The sequence below is a fragment of the Nicotiana tabacum genome, chromosome 13 (genome assembly GCF_000715075.1).
Source record: "Nicotiana tabacum cultivar K326 chromosome 13, ASM71507v2, whole genome shotgun sequence".
Taxonomy (NCBI): Eukaryota; Viridiplantae; Streptophyta; class Magnoliopsida; order Solanales; family Solanaceae; genus Nicotiana; species Nicotiana tabacum.
Genome location: NC_134092.1, coordinates 89,588,309 through 89,612,590, shown reverse-complemented (window position 1 = coordinate 89,612,590; position 24,282 = coordinate 89,588,309). Strand labels below are relative to the sequence as shown.

Genomic DNA, 24,282 nt, shown 5'->3' with positions numbered 1-24,282 from the left:
TGCAACTGCTTCTGGGGAAGCTCCATCACAGAAGCGGCCTCGCATAAGTGAGGCAGTGGACCACAGAAGTGGCTAGAAGGGGAGCTGGGAAGAGGCCGCAAGTGTGAAGGAATTCCCGCACTTGCATGACTGCAGAAGCGGTCTAGGGGTCGCAAAAGCGGTAGGGAGTAAGGCAGGCTGGAGGCGCAGGTACGAGGTTGTGCCGCACCTGCGAGACCACAGAAGCGGATTCTTGGTCGCAGGTGCGACTCCGCAGAAGAGGAGTCTGGTCTACAGCAGCGAAGGCAGGGGGATGAAGGGGGACTATAGAAGCGGTATTTTGGCCGCACCTGCGGAACCGAAGAAGCGGTCAAGTGGCCACAGGTGCGAGAGGTCGCCGGGCAGTGTGTTCTTTTAAGAACGTGATTTGGCCCATTTCTTCCATTTTCACTTGGTTGGGGAGATTTTGGAGAGCTTAAAGGGGAGATTTTCATCAAGCAACACAAGGTAAGTGACTCCCACCTATTACAGGTTAAATACATGGTTTGTATATGGATTTAAACATGGAAATTTGTAGAAACTTGGGATTTTGGTAGAAAACCTAGAATTTGGTATTTTTGGATTTTGACCACTAAACTGGACATGAAATTTGGAATAAGTTATATATTTTAGTTCGTGGTGTTATGGGTAAAGTTTATCTTCGAAAACATTCGGAATCTAGGCACGTGGGCCCGAAGGTTGTCTTTGTTGGCTTTTGAGCGGAGTTGAAAATCATTTTAAATTGTTAGTTTATAAGTATTGGGGTATATTTTGATTGGTTTGCATGTTGTTTGACTAGTTTTGAAGAGACGGGCATTGGGTTGAGGTGTTTGAGTGGCGTTGGATCCTGTTATGGAACTTCGGAGAGAGGTAAGTCTCCTATCTAACCTTGTGAGGGGGAAACTACCCCTAGGTGATATTTATTGTTATGTACAACTAGTTCTGGGTGTTACATACGCACGAGGTGACGAGAGTCTGTACGTAGCTAAAGCATCTTTATGTCCGGGTAGACTTAGGATCTTATCATGTAATATTTGAATTATTGGAACTCATTTTGCCGGCTTAATTAATTGAAGTTATAAATGAAATTGATTTAAAAATAAATATATATGTATACTAGGCCAAGTCTTAACACTTTGAGTTGTGGGCGAGTTATTTGAGAAAGGGTAAAGATTATATCCATTTTGTACTCATGTACGGTATTGTAAACACATGTCTCGTACTTCGGTAACTTCCTTTCTTTTTTTGTAGAGCGGGCAGAATGCCTCGTCAGTATATAGATGCATCTATGGTTCGTGCCGCTCGACTCTCGGCAGTGTATATATTATTCTGGATCGGGCCGAACGACCTCGGCAGAATCGTACGTTCTATCGCTAGAAGTCCGAATATTCACGAGCTAACTCTCTCCACTGATGCCCGACATTTTATATGGTATTCCTTATTTATTTGATAATGACACTGGATATTTTTCTGATTTGTTAAGGTAGAATACAAGATTTAGAAATTCATGCTTTGAAAGAGGAAATTGGAAGATTATGTAACTTACAGATTTACCCCATCATTGTCGTACGCCTCATATCTGCTTATGTTTTATTGCATTGTTTTATTGGACCTTTAGTAAGTGTCGATGTCGACCCCTCGTTACTACTTTTCCGGGATTAGACTAGATATTTACTGGGTACGCGTTGATTTACGTACTCATGCTGCAATTCTGGACTAAATCTGCACGATCTGACATGTTCATTTGATGATCACCTTGGCGCGTAGGCGCGCCTGTTGAGGAGACTTTATGTGAGCTGCATTCCAAGCTATGCATCGCAGTCCACCGAGTCTCTATTGTACTGTTTATTTTATTCTTTCTTACTACATTCGGGACAGATGTTGTATTATTATTGTACTCCTTAGAAAGTGCTCATGCACTCGTGACCCCTGTAAATTTTATTTTATACTATTTAAGTAATGGAGATTATGATCTTGAAAGTAATAAAATGAGTAAATAAATTGATAAATTAACGTTGGCTTGCCTGACGGCGGCGTTAGGCGCCATCACGACCTATAGTGGATTTTGGATCGTGACATTTTTGGCGTATGAAACATGTGCAACTAATTACAATTCTAATTATTCAAATATTTTGTAACCATGTTATTGGAATATAGCATGTAGATTTAATAAATTCAAAGCTATATACGCTTACTTCTATATAGAAAATCAAACATCATTGAGACAAATTGAAGGCACTTCGGACTTGGTCACTTTAAATATAATCAATATTGAATATGTAAAAGATGCGTAAGAGAAATTTTTGACTTGCAAACTATACACATGCAAAGTATACAATAGATCTATAAAGTTAAATCAAAATTCATTCAATCATCAACAAATACAGAACAACCTATTCATATTGTTCTTTCAATGAATTCGAAAAGAAGACTTAATTTAGCTCGGCTTCTACTAATGAGACCTACGATAGACCTAACTCTCTTTTATTTTGAAAAGGATATTAATACAATTTTATTCCTTCTTAACTAGTGCCAACCTCACGTCATTCATGTTCGAAACAATTTGTAACCGAAAGATTCTTACCCTTAGACCAAAATTCCGTCTGTTTATTTAGGTAAGGAAATTTAACAAAGTCAAAGTTGGGTAAATACATAGGATACTTCTAAGGAAAGAATTTTTATAAATAAGAAATTTACTCTATTTTAAATTCATAAATATTAAAAGCTTTTACACTGTTCAAATAAGGAAAACTCTAATAATCAAAAAAATTTAGTTGATTTTAAAGTGTTAAATATTAGAAAAATAATTAAATTATAATTTTGTCTAATATAAAATCTACGTTTAAAGGGTAAGAAAAGACGAACGACATTTGGCTAAGGGCATTCGTGCTTTTAATATAACTAGTTTTAGGATACGCGTGTTGTGCGTGAATCCTGTCTGAATGAGAACAAATTAAAAAAAAAGTACTTAAATATTATATGAAAAATTGTGTTTGACTAAGAAATAAAAGTTAAAGAGAAAATGTAAACTCCTGAAAATGATAAATGCCGATCCTATTTAACTAACTCAATAAAGAAAGAAACTTTACTTTTTAACTAACTCAATAAAGAAAGAAACTTTACCTCACAAAAGGTAATTAGTTATCTCGGTTAATATACTCAACTTGAAATTTATCTCAGTTTAATCATTTTATTGCTCAAACATTACAAATTATCATGCTTCCTTTTTTGTTTTAGTTAGAACACATAACGTTTGAAGATTTAAGAGCTTATTCGGAAAAATTTCTTGATGAGTTGTATGTTCAGATGTATTCTTAAGTTCATTCTAAAAGACACAACATGTCAGCTAACTCACAAGATGCTTTTTGTTTTCTTCTGGCGAGCAAATGCAAGTTGTTCTTGTTCTTTAACTAATACGAAATACTACATAAATTATTTTCAATATTTTAAATATTGTGTTTGTGGGTTATCTGCAATATTAAAAAATTAATTAAATTATAATCATGTCTAGTGTAAAATTAATTTTTAAAGGAAAAAAAACAAATAATATTTTATTAAGAGGTTTTTTGTTTTAAATATAATATAATTCTTTGATAAGTTCTCCCGTAATATAGGAGTTATTGATGATTCATAAGTTCTTTTAACATATTTTTAGCAATCTATTTCCGGAAAAAGATCGAAGATGTAACAAAAAAGGATAAAGAACTGAAAAAATAGGAAGAAAGAATAAAAATACATACTTACATCTACACGCTGAAGGTATTTCATGGCTACAAGTTTTTTGGTTTCTCTGTGTCAGTTGCTACCCCAAATTTATAGCTATACCAAGTCCTTTATTTTGTCAAACTTTTGCTTGCAATGTAAAGTAAAATAATTCTAGACTAACGTGGATACCCCTTATTTAGGATCAGAATCTTAATGATATAAAAGTTCTTAGTTAATTTAAATTTTTAAATACTAGGGTTCTTTAAATAAGGAAAATTTTTAATAAGTAAAGTTTTAATTGATTTCAAACTCTTAGATATTAGGGTATATAACTAAATGACTATTTTGCCTAGTATGAAATCAATTTTTAGAGGGTCAAAAAGGCGAACAATATTTTGCTAATGACCTTCTTGCTTTTAATATAGTACTAGTTTTAGTATACGTGCGTTGAATGTGTGTATAGTGTCTATCAATTAAAAAATATATACGTTGACGTTAAAATAAAATATAATATTTATTTAAATGATGAAAATAATTTTTCTCACATTAACATGGTAATTATATTCAATATCTTTTGAATACGCGTGAATGATGCATTTAGATAAATTAGTTGTGCATAATTTTATAATTATACATATCTTATAATACGATATACAAATATATTAAATTGTGTCTCACATGACATCTCTTTATGAATACATTTTATCTTCTACTATTTCATTCTTATTTCTTAAAGTTTGTATTTTAACAATTTATTCCTAATACAATAATTGATTTTATTTTATATTCTGATCTCTTTTAATTCAAATACTTAATTATCTTTTTTAATAAATAAAAGAAATAATTTATTTTTTGAGGATTCAGATTATTAATATTACCTCATATCATATATTAAATATTTAATTATAACTATATTTTTATCCATAAAAATTCTTTTGTCAAATGATATTAAAAATCAACCTTTTGTACTTTATGTTTGTCGTAGTATTGGTAAACAACTTTTATCAATCACTTTTCTTTCTCTCTTGCTCTTGCTATTATTAAATATTTTCGTAATTATTTTTTCTAATTATATTTAAAAATCTGTATTAATATTTATATCTACTCAAATTATTGATCAAAGAATAAAATTATAGTCCGTGGATCAATTTCACATGTCTACTCATACAATTTATACGTTACTTTCTGATTTGGGATAAAGGACAATGCTTCCTCTTTCTTTAGTCTTTTCTTTATTTTATTTTGTTATATCATAATTATTTACCTAAAATTTAGTATAATTGTACATTGTCTTTTGCACTAAAAATATTTAATTGTAGAAATTCATACGCATAAAGATTTGGTGACTTAATCATACTTTAGTCGTAAAATTTATAAAAGATAAAATTTTAATGATTTTAAAGTCCTAATTATAAGGACTTCTTAGTTATTCAAATAAGGAAAGATTAATAAGAAATAAATCTGATTTAATTTAAAACTCCTAAATATTAGCTAGGAAAATAATTAAATGACTATTTTGTCTAGAGTGAACTCTATTTTAAAAGGGTAAAAAAAAGCGAACGACATTTCGCTAAGAGTCTTTGTGCTTTTAATATAGTATAGATATAGATATAGATATAGGTAATAGCACCAGTTAAACCAAATTTATTAATTTGCATTTTAGAATATTTAAGTATTATGCAAGACAAGTAGAACTAGATGATTTAAAAACTACAATCAGAAAAGAGCATTATATTACATATGGCGCACACTATACAACAGTGGATATCCTCCACTTATATAAATCAAAATTGGCGTTCGTACGTAGTCAATTAGACAAAATGACATAACTCCATTTGTCCAAAATGGCATCACATTTTTTGGAGTGTAAGTAGTAGATGTCTTTGCCACAGCCTGTGCATGACCGCAACGTAACGTATTAACATTCACTACAATACAAAAATCAAATGTTAGATAAATAAAAAGCATACTCTTCTTCTTCCACCACTTCTCTTAATTCAATCTTTATGTATTTGATCCCTATAAAATACTCTGCAAAAGGAAGGAGATATAGGCGAGGAATTTTGAGAAAAGAAAAGAAAAGAAAAACAATTAACCTAATGTAACTGGTTGATCACGCCCAAATATGCGTCATAAAAAGGACTAAATGGTCGCTGCAAAAATAATCCGGTTCAAGAGTCCGGAGTCGAATCCCACATGGAACTAACCTATTTGCTACTTCTTTTAGTATCGCTAATGATAAGCTCAGAAAATTTTCAGAATTCAAGATTTTATTTGATAATTAACAGAAATTATTTAACTAAGGAAAAATGACAATAAAAACTATCAATAAGCAAGAATGAAGTTGAATTCAAGGGTAAAAGAATCTAGGGTTATTGATTTCCCCAATTGTCGGATTAATTCCTAACACATTAGCTATAATCTCGCCGTAACACTCTATAAAGATGATGAGTTCTTGCTTACCGTACTTATCTCTCGATCAATTACGATAATTTACTAGAAGCATTCTCTCGAACTACTCTAGTTGACAATTTGTACAACTCATAAATATCACACCAAAGGTTCGTTATCTCTAATCCCGCTTTTAAATTCAAGTAATTAATCTCTTAACTTACTCGAAAGTGGCGTTGTTTAACAACAATCTAATCAAGTGTAATTTCTCAAGCAACACTAGACAACTAGACACGATTAATCAAGGGCCCTTTCAATTAATCACAAGAAACACATAGTTGAACAATTATAGAGTAAAAACGGCTCAATTATATCAAAATGTAATCAATACTTCATCCAACAATTAGTTCCATCAACCCTAGATGACGGGTTTAGCTACTCATACTACTATGCACGATTACAATATAAAAAGTCATAACCAACAATGGAATTAAGAAGAAGAAGATGAAAAACTCGTACGAGAATTCTCCGTCTTGCTCATTTTGTGATCTTGCCTCCAAAGTTCTTCTAAACACAGAGATACCCTCTTTTTGGGCGAGCTGGGCTTCATATAGGTCAAGGTTAGTCTCCTCTCAAATTATAAAATTAGCCTTGGACTATTTTTCTCGGAAGCACGTGCGCGGCCGCGCATCAACCGCACACTTTGGCCAGTTTCTGCCTGACATGCGCGGCCCAGTACGCGGCCGCGCATAAACCGTACACCTGGAGGATTTTCTGCAGCATTTTTTTCTTTCTTCTTTTTAAGTGCGCTAACCTCCAATTGGCCTTTAATGCTCCATATTAGCTCCAAAACACTCTTTAACGTCCTCATAACCCGGAATTGCTCTTGCAAAGCATACAGTTCTTAATTAGAGCAATTTGTTATCATTTAACATTCAAATATCAATAAAGTACAGCTAAGTTATAGTGCAAGTAGTAGCTAAACTATATAATTATAGCATACTATCAATACCCCACATTTATACCATTTCTCGTCCCCGAGCAATCAAATCACACTCTACAGAGGCCCAACTTCACTAAGCGACTTTCCTAACTCATCACACCAAGAATATTTCACATAGATTGAGCACAATAGTGTAACATCTTCACCTCAAGAGTTGACTCCCATGCACCACGCAGTATTCCTAACTTACTCACTTACTCTAACGCAGAGGTCAAGAATTACCTTTCCTTCATAAATCAAGTGTCTGCTCACAACAAAAGGGACTCATTCCACAATCAATAAAATTCACGCACAATGAGGGACTTCAAAATGGACAGAATTCACTCACCCTCAGAAACGATATTCTTGTGCCACAAAAGAAACTCCATAGGTTTGCCCGTAGTGTACTACTCTACTAATCGAGCTCATTCAGTCTAGGATCAAGTAAGACTTTATTTGGTTGTAATGTAGCCTGCGGGTCGGGTAGGATATATTTGGATATAAGAGTGACTACACCTCCCTAAGCACTTTAATACATATACTTTAATATTCAAGTTCATACTTATGTAAAACCATAACTCCACCTTCACATCAATATATATTAACTCCATACTTCTTTAAGTACAATTACATCAAGAGTCACCACTTATCAAGGAATATTTTTTTTTCACAGCAATACCACTATTTTTTCCTTTTCTTTCTTTTCCAATTCAAGTGGCTCTTACTTTTTCAAAACAGTGCACCTTTCTCCTTATTTTATTAGTTCCACTCAAAAGCCAAACCAACCACCCCACACTTTAACTTTTACATAGTTTATAACAATTCAAGTGCTCATGAGAGGTTAGAAAGTTCAAATAGATGGTTAATTCAAACAAATGGGTAAGGCTTGTAATGTGGTTACCAAAGAAATAGGATTACAGGCTCAAAGTGGTTAACTCAAAGGGGTTAACTACGATACATAACAATTAGGCGGATAAAATATATATATATCTGGCTCAACAAAGAAACGCCTATATCACTTCCAAGACTGAACAAAACTACTATTTTGCTTTGCAAACACACGGGGCAAGTTCTAGACATCAAATGTAATGCACAGAATAACACAAAACCTTACACACACATGGCACATAACTCACTCAGGATTGGACTCATCAAGACACTCTAGTCAAAGAAGTTAAGCAAAGTTAAGATCATACAATTTAAGGTACTTATACAAGAGTCAAAAACTGGGACTAAGCGTCACAACCAAAGTATTCACTATTCTCAAGGCATAACAAGGTCAAGAGATATTGCTTCAATTCAATTCATAGCACAATGGCTCCTACTCGTAAAGAATAAAATTAACTACACCCGGTTCAAACAAAACTCTTGGAAAAGAACCGCGGCACAAAGAAAACCCAAGGGGGAATTACTACACTACCTACAAAGAAAATCTTTTTTTTTCTTTAGACTTAAATCCCTCAAGAAACCCGTCAAATGATATCCATCGTCGGGACAAATCGAAACTTTTGAAGATTTTTTTTTATTTTTATTTTTTATATTCAGTTAACTAACGAAACTACACTACTCTACATAACTTTATACATACAACATACAGACAAAATATCCCCCACCGCACACTTAAAACGGTGGCATATCCCCATGCCACACAAATAAAAATAATGTGAGGTAAAGGAAACTTCCCTGGTATATCAATCCTGATCGGAGACAGTGCCGGGGTCGAGATGGCACGCCCTCCCCAGCACACACAGCCAAGCCATGATCTTCTTCTCAGATTTTTTATTTTGGGTGGCCAGTGCATCAACTCGAGTCCCCAAATCTGTGACAGAAGTGCGTAACCCTACCATTTCATGTTCTAGGGCTTTCATCCGCGTATCCCATCTGACTACAGATGTTCCCTCAGCCTCAGCAACTTGCTCGTGTGGGGGTGACTTAGCCATAACCTCAACCTTCCCTTCATCTCCCTCATCTGGCGCATTAGACTCATCACTATTAGCTCTGCCAGGTACCATAGGATCCTTCTCAATGGTCACTTTATCTGCCCGGAACTTTGGTTCTTTTTTCACTCTTCCATCCACGTTCTTATTCTCCGGCACCCGTGCTTCCTGACATAATCTAGTGACTAGTGAAGGGAAGAAGAACCCATACCTCTGCACTGGACAACGGATGAACATCTCGTCGTGAATAACCTTAGCCACATCAAAATCATGGCCATTCGTGAAGCACCATATCAATGCAGCTTTGGGACCGTTCACATCAGTGGAGTTGGAGGAAGGCAGCAGGTAGCTATTGATGATATAAAGCCAAAATTTCCCTTCAAAGGTGAGTGAGGCCGAGTGAAACTTCCACCCCGGCGTAATCCACACTATGTCTTTATTTGGCACACAGATTGTTCTGAAAAACAGGTTCCATGAGGTTGGTTATCGCCTATACATATCATAATAGTCCTCATCCCCACCAAATACTGGCAGTCGGTACGCCCTCCTAATGGCGTCTATTGATGCCTCAACACTCTTTTGTCGCACAGTGCAAATATGGTCCTCATGTTCAGAGCAGTTCGCATAGAACTCTCGTACAACCATCAAGTTGGCCTCCTCAGGTTCTTCAAAGAAAATATCCAGCCTGCGTCGAACCAACTCTTGATACATATTGGGACAATCAATCTGGAGGGACCCCTTATCAATTCCCCGTTCCAGTATAGGATTCTTAGGAGCCTTCTGACTAAAACGTTCATGGGCTGAGCTTGATATAAATCTTGTGCTATCAAAATGAGGTGCATTGGTTTAGGCTCGTGCCAGGGACGAGCCTGCACGACCACTAGAAGAGGCGCATGTGGTTCGTCTTTTCTTTGAGGGTTTCATAATATCTCTAAAAAAAATACCACTATCAGTACAAGGTGGGATGTGTGAACCAATAGCGGTTACTCAGACTTCACCTGCACAATTGGTCACAAATTACATTCACGAACTCACTGCGGCATTTAAACAAACACTTGATGTGCAAATTCACCCCAAATTCCCCAAACACCCAATTATACCTCAATTCCACCACAATCTTAACAATATCTAATCCACCCCAACAAGATGAAATTATATTATTCTCACATACCAACAAGTATACTTAGTAATACAAAGCAAAGAAAAGAACAACAATGACTTCTACTACCATACAATTAAATGAGAAAAAGAAAAGAAAAAAATTGGAAAAACTAATAAAATAGAAATTGATGAAAAAGGAAAATAGAAGCCATTGCACTTACCTGAAGAAGCTTGTGAGGAATAGAGATTTGGGAGTGATTGAGTAGGGAAGAGGAGGAAAGGGAGGTAGGTTTTTTGCTTTTGAAATTGGGGAGAAGGGAGGTTTTTTTTTTTTTTGGGTGTGTGTTTGTTGTGAGAGAGGAGGGTTTGTTTTGTTTTTATTCAGATTTTAGGAGAGGAATAAGGGGGTGGGGGGTTATTAGTAAGGTATAAATAAAATAAACGAAAAGAAAAGAAAGGAAAAAAAAAATAAAAAATAAAAAAATTAACTAATGAAATAACCTAAAAACGTCGCCCCAGTGTGCAGTTCATGCGCGGTCAATGTGCGACCGCGCACATGAGGCAGTGGAGATCGACAAATGTGCGGTCCATATGCGGCCGCGCATGTGCAACAGTAGGGGTCCGAAAGTGCGCGGTAAGTGCGCGGCCGCGCACGTTTGTCCTTCGAAATTTCTCCCTTTTAGCCACTTTTTACCTATCTCGGGATGGATTTCTTCACCCCGAGTCCTTCCGTCGCGCACAATTTCATCCCTGCACACTAATAGACTTATCAATACTTTCACCGTTCAAAATCAAATACGAAAAATAAGAACAAAGAAAAAATATTGGGTTGCCTCCCAAGAAGCGCCTGATTTAACGTCACGGCACGACGAATTACAACAAAACCATGGGTTGCCTCCCAGGAAGCGTCTGATTTAACGTCGCGGCATGACGCAAGCTTTCATGATTGCACTTCGCTCACATATTGAGTCTCTTCCAATGACATCACAACTTTCTCCCCTTTTTCTTCAACCATTCCAAGGTTGTGTTTCAACCTTTGCCCATTCACTTTAAACTTATCCATTCCATCTTCAAATTCAATTTCTACTGCTCCACTTGAGAACACTTGCACAACTCTAAATGGTCCTGACCATCTAGATTTCAGCTTACCCGAAAACAATCTTAATCTCGAGTTGTATAACAATACTAGATCTCCGGGTTTGAAGTTCCGATCTAGAATATGCTTATCATGCATCATATTCATCCTTTCTTTGTACAATCATGCATTCTTGAATGCATGGAACCGGAATTCCTCGAGTTCATGTAGCTCTGTGACTCTACTTGTGCCTGCAATTTCCATATCCAAGTTCAACTGCCGCAGTGCCCATAAGGCTTTTATGATCAAGCTCCACCGGAAGATGGCATGCTTTTCCAAACACCAACTTGTATGGAGACATACCAATTGGAGTTTTAATTGTTGTGCGGTACGCCCATAAAGCATCATCCAACTTCTTTGCCCAATCAGTCCTTGTCGCATTCAACATTTTGGTCAGGATACTTTTGATTTCCCTGTTGGACACTTCCACTTGCCCGCTCGTTTGTGGGTGGTAAGGTGTAGCAACTTTATGGCAAACTCCATACTTTTCTAACAACCTTGCGAACGCTCTATTACAAAAATGGGTTCCAGCATCACTGATTATAGCTCTCGGAGTGTGAAAATGTGTGAAAATATTTTTCTTTAGAAAGCCTATCACTCCTTTGGCATCATTTGATGGAAGGGCCACAACTTCAACCCATATGGAGACATAGTCAACTGCTTCCAATATGTACTTGTTACCATACGAGCTGACAAATGGTCCCATAAAATCAATCCCCCACATGTCAAATACTTCCACCTCTTGAATTGTAGTCATCGGCATCTCGTGACGGCGAGATATGTTGCTTGTCCTTTGGCACTCATCACAACTTTTCACCCAAGCATCGCATCCTTGAATAAAGTTGGCCAATACAAACCCGACTCCAACACCTTCACCGCTGTCCGAATTCCTCCAAAGTGCCCACCATATGGTGAAGCATGGCAAGCCTGCAAAACAGAAGATTGATCTTTCTCGGGGATACACCTCCGGATCATGTTATCTACACATACTTTAAAAAGTAAAGGTTCATCCCAGTAATAAGACCGACAATCGCGAAAGAACTTTTTCTTTTGAATCGAAGAGAGTTCATAAGGTACAATAACGCTTGCCAAATAATTAGCAATATCAGCATACCATGGCGTATCCTCCATTGCCACTACTAGTAATTGTTCATCTGGTAATGTCTCAGTTATATCTTCAACCTCTACTTTCTTTTCAGCTCCCTCCAACCTTGAAAAGTGGCTTTGACTCCTTCTTTGCTATCAAGTACCTAAGTGTTGCATGGTCAGTATAAATAATCACTTTTGAACCAATCAAATAAGGCCTGAATTTGTCGAATGCAAACACCACAACTAACATATCTTTCTCAGTCACGGTATAATTGAGTTGTGCACCGCTTAGCGTTCTGCTTGCATAGTAAATTGGGTGCACCAACTTGTCCTTTCGCTTCCCCAGGACTGTTCTTATAGAATAGTTACTTGTGTCACACATGAGCTCGAACGACTACACCCAGTTGGGTGCAATGATGATTAGTGCAGTCACCATTCTCTTCTTCAGCTCCTTAAATACCAACCTGCAATCATCAGAGAACACAAAGGGATGATCCTTTTCAAGGAGTTTACATAAGGGGTTAGCAATTTTAGAGAAATCTTTTATAAATCGCCTATAGAACCCGGCGTGCCCAAGGAAACTTCTCACTGCCTTGACCGAAGTGGGCGGTGGAAACTTCTCAATCACATCAACCATAGAATGGTCGACCTCAATACCTTTACTGGACACTCGATGCCCTAACACTATACCTTCTTGTACCATAAAATGGCATTTCTCCCAGTTCAGCACTAAATTTGTCTCCACACACCTTTTTAAAACTCTTCTTAAATTGTTAAGACAGTCTTTGAATGAATCCCCCACCATTGAGAAATCATCCATAAAGACTTCCATAATATCCACTACCAGATCAGTGAAAATGGCTAAGATACACCTCTGAATTGTACACGGTGCATTGCACAGGCCAAACAACATTCTCTGAAAGGTAAAGATGCCATACGGACAAGTAAATGATGTTTTCTCTCTATCTTCAGGGGCTATTGAGATCTGATTGTACCCCAAATATCCATCCAAAAAGCAGAAGTGAGATCGCCGAGCAAATCTATCCAACATTTGGTCAATGAATGGCAAGGGGAAATGGTCTTTCCGGATGTCTGTGTTCAGTTTTCGATAATCCATGCGAATTCGCCAACCCGTGACTGTATGAGTCGAGATCAACTCGTTATTCTCATTTTGCACGACCGTCATTCCACCCTTATTTGGCACACACTGAACTGGGCTGACCCAATTACTATCAGAGATGGGGAAGATGATACCCGCATCTAACTACTTGATCACTTCTTTCTTCACCACTTCTTTCATGTTCGGGTTCAACCTTCTTTGATGTTCTTTGGAAGATTTTTGCCCTCCAAGAGAATCTTTTGCATGCAAAAGGCCGGGCTTATACCCTTTATATCTGCCATGGTACAACCAATAGCAGTCTTACATTCCTGTAACACCTATAGGAGTTGTTCTACCTACACAACTAACAAACCGGATAAGATAATAATGGGTAAAGTAGAGTTAGGCCCTAAGAAAGCATACCTGAGGTGAGCTACAAGCAGTTTCAGGTCCAACTGTGGTGGCTCCTCTATTGATGGCTTCGCGGGTGGTGTTGCCCTTTCTTCTAAGTGTAGAGGCTCGAACTGGGGTTCCATTTTCTAGAACCCTTGACCTTCGAGAGCCATGACCCACTCTTCCAACTCTTCACCATCCACATCTTCCAAATTCATCAAGTAAGCTTCTAACGGATCTCTGACATTAAGGGTCTCATCATCCTCTTGTAGTATTACATCCACCGCCTCCACTAGTGTACAATTCGCAAATTTGTTGGGCCTCCTCATAGAATGTTGAACATTGAATATTATTTCCTCATTATTCAACCTCATTTTTAACTCTCCAGACTCATGGTCGATCAATGCACTCCCAGTGGATAAGAACGGCCTCCCCAAAATTATTGGTATTTCTTCATCAACTTGACAGTCAAGAATAACGAAGTTGGCAGGAAATACAAACTTCCCCATTTGGACAAGGATATCATCCAGAATTCATGTCAGCCTTTTGACTGTGCGATCAGCTAGTTACAACAAACATTAAGGTCGGTCTAGCTCTGCCAATGCCTAGTTTTGTGTAGATTGCCAAAGGCATCAAGTTGATACTGGATCCTAAGTCACATAATGCTTTAGCAAAAGCATAACTTCCAATTGTGCATGGGATAGTGAAACTACCAGGATCAGACAATTTTTGAGCCATAGGTCTTGTCACTATCGTACTGCAAGTTTGAGTTAGAGTTATAGTAGACAGGTCCTAGAAGTCAAATTTTTGAGACATCAGATCCTTCATCATTTTTGCATAGCCTGGCATTTCCCTCAAAGCATCCATAAGAGGAATATTCAATTGAATTTGTCTAAGCATTTCTATGAATTTTCTGTATTGATCATCTTTCTTTTGCTTTGCCAATCTTTGAGGGAATGGTGCAGGAGTTAGCTTCTGCCCATAACTTGGTGTCTTTTATTTATTAGGAGCCTTTTCCACCACCTGTTCTGGGAATTGTTCAAATTCCTTCTCCTTGCCTTTGTCCACTTGTACCTGTTCAATTACAACTTATGTGAGCTCCGTTGACTCGTCGGTCTCTAATGTCACTGGAGTAATTGTCACTGCGTCTCTCCTAGATTGAGCAACTTTTTTCTCTCTGTCTAAATCCCTTCCATTCCCGAGACTCACTGTCATTAGCTGATTTGGGTTTTGCTATTTTGGATTGATGTTTGTATTTACAGGCAACGTTCCATGTGGGCGATTGTTCAAGACAATAGATAACTGGCCTAATTGAGTTTCAATGCCTTTAATAGCCGAATCATGTGCGGCTAACTTTTCTTGCATCTTTCCATTTATCCAAATGAGTTGTTATAGCATGCCCTTGATTTCTATCATATTATTGTCTTGCTATCGATGAGGCGGTTGGCAAGCCAACTGTTGTTGGTGCTGCTGATTATAGCCCTGCTACCTTTGATAAGGCACGACTTGGCCTTGTGGTCGTGCTCCCCCTGGAATGGTAGTGTATTGTTGCTGGGTTGGTCTGTACTATTGAATTTGAGGTCCCCATTGTTGTCCACCTTGCCTCTGACCCCCAAAATTATTGACGTAATTCATGTCTTCTCTAAAGCCCTGGTTATCATTCTCTCCACTCTGCGAGCAAACATATGACTGATTTATGCAGGGAGTGCATAGGCCTCCATTTGTCGTATCAATAATGTACACCTGTTTCGTACCCATCTCATCAATTTGCTTTGTCAACAAGCTCATCTGGGTCATGAGAGTGGCTATGTTTTCTGCATTTGTATTGTTTGGGTCAAGAGAAACATAATGCACTATTGGAGTGAGTGTTGTATCTCTCGTCATCCAGCTTGAATTTTGAGCCATCTTGTTAAGAAGAATCTTACACTCTGTGAATGTTTTGCTCAAGAATGCACCCCCAGATGAAGCATCTACATTGGTCTTCAGACCATTAGCCAAACCCATATAGAATCTCTGTCCAAGCATCTGATCTGGAATGCCATGGTGTGGACACTTCACCTGCATACCCTTAAACCTCTCCCAGGTTTCCTGCAAGGTTTTAGTCGGTTTCTGTCTGAATTGCAATATCTCATCAATTTGCCTCGCAGTTTTGTTGGGTGGATAGAACTTGTTTAAGAACTGCTTGACTAGTTCCTCCCAAGTAGCAATGGAGTTTATTGGGAGAGAATTCAACCAAGTTTGAGCCTCCCCAGCCACTGAGAAAGGGAACAGTAATAATCTGATTGCTTCAGGAGTCATATTCAGATGTCTTTGAGTGACAAAAATTGATAGAAAGTTCTTCAGATGTTGTTGTGGGTCTTCGATGTATGACCCGGAGAACAACCCTTTATTTTGCAGCAAGTGCAGCATGTTATTTGTAATCTGAAATGTCTTAGCTTGTATCGGAGGGACTGCAATTGCGGTTGCCAGGCTATCAGCAGTTAGTTGCGCCCAATCATATAGAGCAACTTCCGGCACAAGAGGTGCTACCACTCCAATGTTTGGGTCAACTCGATCATTCCTATTGTTCTCGTTGACGTTCTCCACGTCGTCCATTTCAATTTCGAATTGTTCGTGTTGTTTTAGTTGTTTGCCCTTCTTGTTAGCCCGATGCAATGCCCTTAATGCTTTCTTGGGATCTGAGAGTCGTTCAAAAAGTTCACCAGTTCTCAAGAAGCTTCTAGGCATGCACCTGAGTCATAGAAGAGTTCAAATGTGAGAATTTCAATGGAAATATTTTTAACACCACAGAAACTTGATCTAAACTAAAAATCCTAGCAATTATTCCAACTTGTAATAAATAACACCGTTAGTTCCCCGGCAACGACGCCAAAATTTGATCATGCCCAACTATGCCTTATAAAAAAGACTAAGCGGTCGCTGCAAAAATAATCCGGTTCAAGAGTCCGGAATCGAATCCCACGGAGAACTAACCTATTTGCTACAACTTTTAGTATCGCTAATGATAAGCTCAGAAAATTTTTAGAGTTCAAGATTTTATTTGATAATTAACATAAATTATTTAACTAAGGAAAAATGATAATAAAAACTATCAACAAGCAAGAATGAAGTTGAATTCAAGGGTAAAAGAAGTTAGGGTTATTGATTTTTCCAATTGTCGGATTAATTCCTGACACGTTAGCTATAATCTCGCCGTAACACTCTATAAAGATGATGAGTTCTTGCTTACCGTACTTATCTCTCGATCAATTACGATAATTTACTAGAAGCATTCTCTCGAACTACTCGAGTTGATATTTTGTACAACTCATAAATATCACACTAAAGCTTCGTTATCTCTAATCCCGCTTTTAAATTCAAGTAATTAATCTCTTAACTTACTCGAAAGTAGCGTTGTTCAACAACAATCTAATCAAGTATTCTTTCTCAAGCAACACTAGATAACTAGACACGATTAATCAAGGGTCCTTTCAATTAATCACAAGAAACACATAGTTGAATAATTATAGAGTAAACATGACTCAATTATATCAAAACGTAATCAAGACTTCATCCAACAATTAGTTCCATCAACCCTAGATGACGGGTTTAGCTACTCATACTACTATGCACGATTACAATATAAAAAGTCATAACCAACAATGGAATTAAGAAGAAGAAGATGAAAAACTCGTAGGAGAATTCTCCGTCTTGCTCCTTTTGTGTTCTTGCCTCCAAAGTTCATCTAAAAAAAGAGATACCCTCTTTTTGGGCGAGCCGGGCTTCATATAGGTCAAGGTTAGTCGTCTTTCAAATTACAAAATTGGCCTTGGACGATTTTTTTCGGAAGCACGTGCGCGGCCGCGCATCAACCGCACATCGACCGCGCACTTTGGCCAATTTCTGCCTGACATACGCAGCCCAGTGCGCGGCCGCGCATAGACCGCGCACCTGGAGGATTTTCTGCAGCATATTTTTCTTTCTTCTTTTTAAGCGCGCTAACCTCCAATTGTCCTTCAATGCTCCATATTAGCTCCAAAACACTCTTTAACGTCCTCATAGCCCGGAATTGCTCCTGCAAAGCATAAAGTTCTTAATTAGAGCAATTTGTTATCATTTAACATTCAAATATCAATAAAGTGCAGCTAAGTTAGAGTGCAAGTAGTAGCTAAACTACATAATTATAGCCTACTATCACTGGTGTACTGGATATGTAGCTTTTGTTGCGGATAAGTTCATGTAAAATAAACTTGAATTTCTTTGTAAAATGAAATTCCTTTTTTTCCCAATCAGAAAGATCAATAGTATTCCCACTTACCCTCCAATATGACTCAAACCTTCAACCTAACGATTGATAGTGGAGGTGCTCAACCACCAGAGCAAGCATCCTTTGTAAAATGCAATCCCTTTAATTTGTGATTAATAATTTCCATCAATCGGGAGCTAGTTGATATTGTATGTCTACCGAGCTCAAGTAACGAGCGAATAATCTATCTCGACAGTGAAGTCGATGGATAGGATGACTATCAATAGAATCAACGAAAAATTCATGTCCCCGTGTTGGTGATGCATGCTTATAGGCTAAAACATGGTACGAGTTATAAAAGATGCTCATCGGCGAATTGCAAATCAGTCAAGTTAGCAACATATACGACTTGTAATGCATGAAGGCAGGGTAAAACATAATAACGCCCTGACCTGTAGAGATAATCATCGGCAACAGCAAGTTAAATAGTAATAAAAGGGTTGCCCCGGTACATCAAGCGTCCCGCATTATTTATGTAAGGCCCGGAAAAGGTCACACCCCAAGAGTGTGATGTGGACAACATACCATAATGCAAGCATAGTGGCTGATTCCACAGTTCGAACCCGTGATCTATAGATCATACAAAGACAACTTAACCGTTGCTATAGTTAAATAGTAATGCAAATGACAATGCCCCTTTAATGTCACAAGTTAGTAAAGGTGCTTATTTGTTGCTGTAATGTCATGATAAGAAAAAGTTAGGTCATGAGGTAAAATTATCTAAACTATATAAGGAGACCATCCCATCCTAAAGAGCCGATGTGAAGTCAACACGTCACAAGTTAGCAGAGTGGCACTGTAATGATATCAATAGTACTAGCGGCAAGTTAGTATTAGTTGTATCAGTAAGCTTCTGCCTCTCATATATAGAGGCTAGTCACTAGAGCACGTCCAACCACATAACCTTCGTTCGTTAAACCCCTTAAAGGACTCCCAGATGCGGACATCTCATCTCCTCTCATTCCTACCAATGAGAGGAGATTAATGCTCGACATGCATGGTGAACAAAGAGTGATAAGCCGACTTTACGCGAGATGTATAAATACGTGAGTACTCAATATAATTAGCTTGATGCGCGCGCATAGCACGAATAACATCATCTCTTGAAATCTAAGAAGCTCAAAGATGAAAAGCTCGACTAGATGTACATGTTAGGTTTTTATCCAATTAGATAAGAGCTGTGAATGGGAAATGGAGGTAAACGATTTGGAGGAAAATGAAAAGATTGAAGTTGTTTCCTTTACTAATGTACTTTGTCCCACGTCGGAAATGAAAAGAAAATTTTTGTGTTTATATAGAGAAGCACATCTCCTAATTCTTAAAGAGTTAAGGAGAAGTGGTGTCTCGTGCCGTCGTCGTCGTCGCTCGACATCGGATACCAAATTTATTTCTTGTTTTCCGTTATATAATTTCGTTTCTAATATTTTTTTCGCGAAATTTTAAATGTCAAATTTGCGACTAACAGCGAGAGGGGATTAAATTCTTTAAGGAAACACAGTTTTCTGTTGGGCTCGGAATTTTTTATTCTTTTGTTTCTGTTTTTGTTATTGTTTTATTTTTGCAGAAATTATTTTTCGAATACAGATACTAACAAGCTTAAGCAATTTATTTTTATATTCTGTGTTCATCTTACTTTCTGCTTTGGGAGACTAAAATCCTATCGATTTTCTACTCCCATTTTGGAGATTAAAATCTTCGGATTTTCTACACTAGTTTGAGATTAAAGTCTTTGTGACTTTTTACTCAATCCGAGATTAAAATCCTTGTGATTTTCTACTCGGTTGTTTGTATTCAGTTTGAAGATATAAAAATTTCACCGACTTACTAATTCTGGTTGTGTCAATTTCTTTTACAGAAAAATAACAATAAGTACGGAACAACAAAATGGTTCTGTTGGGACTACTACTGCTGTAATGGCTACTGCGTTTTCAAGTCGCACAACGCCTACACCGGCGATGGCACTGGCAGAAAAGCCTAAAAAGTTTTTTGGTGCGGATTTTAAGCGTTGGCAGCAGAAAATATTTTTCTACCTGACCACACTCAATCTGCAGTGCTTTATCAGTGAGGACGTTCCAGTTCTGGGAGAAGAAACTCCTGAAAATGAGCGATTTGTAGTCACGGAGACATGGAAGCATTCTGACTATTTGTGCAAAAATTATATTTTAAGTTGCTTGAAAGACGGCTTGTACAATGTTTATAGCATCATGAAAACATCACGAGAGTTGTGGAATGCTCTTGAAAAGAGGTACACGACTAAAGATGCTGGACTTAAGAAGTATGTGGCCGCCATATTTATGGATTTCAAAATGGTTGACGGCAAATATGTCATAACGCAAGTCCAAGAATTGCAAGTTATTGTTCATAATCTCCTTGCTGAAGGTATAAATCGAGTCAATTTTTTTATTCAATATATTGATTATCTTACTAATTATAAATGTATGATTGAAAGTTTGGTCATAAATGAAGCATTTCAAGTTGCGGCATTTATTAAAAAGCTGCCTCCGCTGTGGAAGGACTTTATGAATTACTTGAAACATAAGTACAAGGAGATGACACTTGAAGACCTTATTGTTCGTCTACGGATTGAAGATGAAAACAAGGTTGCTGAGAAGAAGTCTCGTGGTAATTCAACAATAATGGGAGCAAATATTGTTGAGGAAGCGTCTACAAGCAACAATAAGATAAAGAAGCCGTCTGGACCAAAGAATTACCCGAACAAGAAGAAGTTTAAAGATAATTGTCACAACTGTAAAAAGGTTGGACATAAGGTTGTGGACTATCGTGCACCGAAGAAGGACAAGAAGAAGAATCAAGCAAACATGATAGAAAAGAATGATAAAATGGAGGACTTATGTGCCATTCTATCTCAATGAAGTTTAGTAGGAAATCCCAAGGAGTGGTGGATTGATTCTAGAGCCACTCGCCATGTTTGTGCTAACAAAGAGTTATTTGCCTCTTATGTTCCCGCAGGGGCCGGCGAGACTATCTTTATGGAAAACTCCGCCACTGCAAAAATTTAAGGTGTGGGGTGATATCTTTGAAGATGACTTCACGCAAAGTTGTGACTCTAAACAATGTTCTCCATGTTCTTGAAATTCGCAAGAATTTAGTGTATGCTGGACTTCTTATCAAGAATGATTTTAAGTGTGTGTTTATTTTTGAAAAAGTAAGAATGATATATATATAGGAAAATATTACCTAACTAAGGGCCTTTTCAAGTTGAATGTAATAACTGTTGACATCAATAAAGTTCAAGCTTCTTTTTACTTGAGTCAAATAATTTATGGCATGCACGTTCAGGTCACGTGAACTTCAAAATTATATGAAAAATGGTTAACTTGGAAGTATTATCTAAATATGAATGTGATAATTTGAAATGTCAAATATATGTGGAATATAAGTATGTTAAACATCCTTATAAATCAGTTGTAAGGAATTCAAATCTTTTAAACTTAATTGATACAGATATTTGCGATATGAAGTCAATATCATCTCGCGGTGGGAAAAAGTATTCCATAACTTTTATTGAAGACAATACTAGATATTGCTATATTTACTTACTTAATTGTAAATATGAAGCAATTGCAGCATTAAAGCAATACAAAAATGAAGTTGAAACGCAACCAAACAAAAAGATCAAAATGATAAGAAGTGATAGGGGTGGCGAATATGAATCTCTCCTTCCTTCCCTATGGTTGACTACTTTTTATTCTTTTTTCCATACTTCAGGAGGAAGAGATCGTCGGGTTCAACTGTTGAAGAAATATGTTTGGAATTTGGCATTATTCAACAAACAACTGCCCCTTACTCACCACAATCTAATGGAATTACGGAAAGAAAGAATAGAACATTAAAGAAGATGATGAATGCCTTGTTGATTAGTTCAGGTTTACCCCAGAATTTGTGGGGGGAAGCAGTTCTTACAGCTGACCAAATACTCAATCGAGTTCCCCATAACAAAACGCAAACCATCCCATATGAAAAATGGAAAGGTAAGAAACCCAACTTAAAATATTTTAAAGTGTGGAGGTGTTTGGCTAAAGTTCAAATTCCTAAATCCAAAAGGGTGAAGATTGGACCGAAAATGGTTAATTGCATTTTCATAAGATATACAATAAATAGTAAGGCATATTATTTTCTGGTCCATAAATCAGAAAATACCGTTATTTAAATTAATACGGTCATCGAATCCGATAATGCTGAATTCTTTGAGAATATTTATTCGTTTAAAAATGAATGTGAGTCGTCTAGTGAAAAATCAAAGCGACCTTGAGAAGAAGCAGAGGAAAGTACGTTTAATAAGGAAAATCCAAGATAGAGTAAACGTCAAAGGACAACTATTTCCTTTGGACCAGACTTTCAGATATTTTTGTTAGAAAATGAGCCTCAAACGTTTAAAGAAGCAATGTCTTCCTCAGAAGTACAATACTGGAAAGAGGCAGTCAATACTGAGATAGAATTCATATTAAGTAATCATACTTGAGAATTAGTTGATCTTCCTCCAGGAAAAAAACCTTTGGGTTCTGAGTGGATTTTCAAAAGGAAAATGAAAGTTGAGGGTACTATTGAAAAATATAAGGTAATATTAGTTGTCAAAGGGGTTAGACGATGAGAAGGTCTTGATTGTTTTGATACATACTTGTCGGTAACGAGGATTACATCTATTGGGGTATTAATAGCGTTAGCCGCCGTGTATGGTCTTGAAATCCATCAGATGGATGTGAAGACAGCCTTCTTAAATGGAGATTTGGAGGAAACAATTTATATGGAACAATCTGAAGGGTTCGTGGTTCCCACAAAAGAAAAGAAGGTGTGCCGACTTGTTAAGTCACTTTACAGATTGAAACAAGCACCCAAACAATGGCATGCGAAATTTGAAAAAATAATATTGGCAAATGGATTTAAGATTAATGAGTGTGATAAATGTGTTTAAATTTAAAATACTCCAAATCATATAGTCATTGTATGTTTATATGTTGATGATATGTTAATAATGAGCAAAGACATTGCCTATATAAATGCTACTAAGCGTATACTTGCTAGCAAATTTGATATGAAAGACTTAGGAGTTGCTGATTTAATTCTAGGAATTAAAATCCATAGGAATCCTCAAGGACTAGCATTGTCTCAATCTCATTACGTTAAAATAGTACTTGAAAAATTCAAGTATTTAGATTTCAAAGTCGCAAAGACCCCGATTGATGTAAATGTTGCTCTTACAAAGAATCTAGGTCAAAGCAAATCTCAACTGGATTATGCTTGAGTGTTGGGAAGTTTAATGTATATCATGAATTATACACGACCTGATATAACTTGTGTAGTAAGTAAATTGAGTCGTTACACAAGTAATCCCAACCAAACTCATTGGATGGCAATGAAACGAATTTTGGGGTATCTAAAACATACTCAAGATTATGCTTTGCACTACAATAAGTATCCTACGGTAATTGAAGGATATAGTGATGCAAATTGGATCACAGGGTCATCAGAAACAAAGTCCACAGGTGGATACGTGTTTACTATTGATGAAGGAGCAGTGTCTTGGAAATCAACCAAACAGACATGCATCGCTCGCTCTATAATGGAGTCTGAGTTTATAGCTTTAGATAAGGCTGGAGAAAAAGTTGAATGGCTCCGGAATTTCATGGAAGATATTTCATTTTGGCCCAAACCAGTAGCTCCTATATGCATATATTGCGATAGTCAAGCGGCAATAGGAAGGGCTGGAAGCGTTATGTATAATGGAAAATCTCGTCACTACGACAAAGACATATTACCATTAGACAATTACTCTCTAGTAGAATTATCATAATTAACTATATAAAGCCAAAAGATAATGTGTCGGGTCCGCTTACAAAAGGCCTAAATAGAGAGGCGGTTGATAAATCATCAAAGTGAATGGGACTATGGCCGAGGACAAGTCACTGTGGCGGTAACTCTACCTAGAAGACTGGAGATCCCAAGATCTAGGTTCAAGGAGATCAAACAAAGTCATTAGTGACGGTTCAGCATTGTCAAATAAAATTTTGGTCTATTCTCGTGATAAGACAATGTTCAGTACCAATGATAAAACGTTAAGGCTTTTTAATGTTTTGTAAATTTGATACGGAGTATATCAAATAGTGTATCTATGGGATAACACGTTTA

General features: G+C 37.1%; 1 protein-coding gene across 1 annotated transcript; it reads left to right on the top strand.

Annotated features, from left to right (window-relative positions):
- The first annotated feature begins 20,048 nt into the window (after nt 1-20,048).
- On the top strand, nt 20,049-21,008 carry LOC142168222 (uncharacterized). Its single transcript, XM_075228877.1, has 3 exons — nt 20,049-20,514; nt 20,602-20,735; nt 20,892-21,008. Exons 1-3 carry the CDS (start codon nt 20,049-20,051, stop codon nt 21,006-21,008), a joined length of 717 nt encoding a protein of 238 aa, XP_075084978.1.
- Nucleotides 21,009-24,282: the final 3,274 nt, after the last annotated feature.

Bases quoted from the DNA above. Each gene is read 5' to 3' on its own strand.
- LOC142168222 (XM_075228877.1), top strand. From the start codon at position 20,049: ATGGCTACTGCGTTTTCAAGTCGCACAACGCCTACACCGGCGATGGCA. The intron at 20,515-20,601 runs GTATAAATCGAG...TCATAAATGAAG, and splicing joins TCATAATCTCCTTGCTGAAG to CATTTCAAGTTGCGGCATTT. The intron at 20,736-20,891 runs GTTGCTGAGAAG...AACTGTAAAAAG, and splicing joins GGATTGAAGATGAAAACAAG to GTTGGACATAAGGTTGTGGA.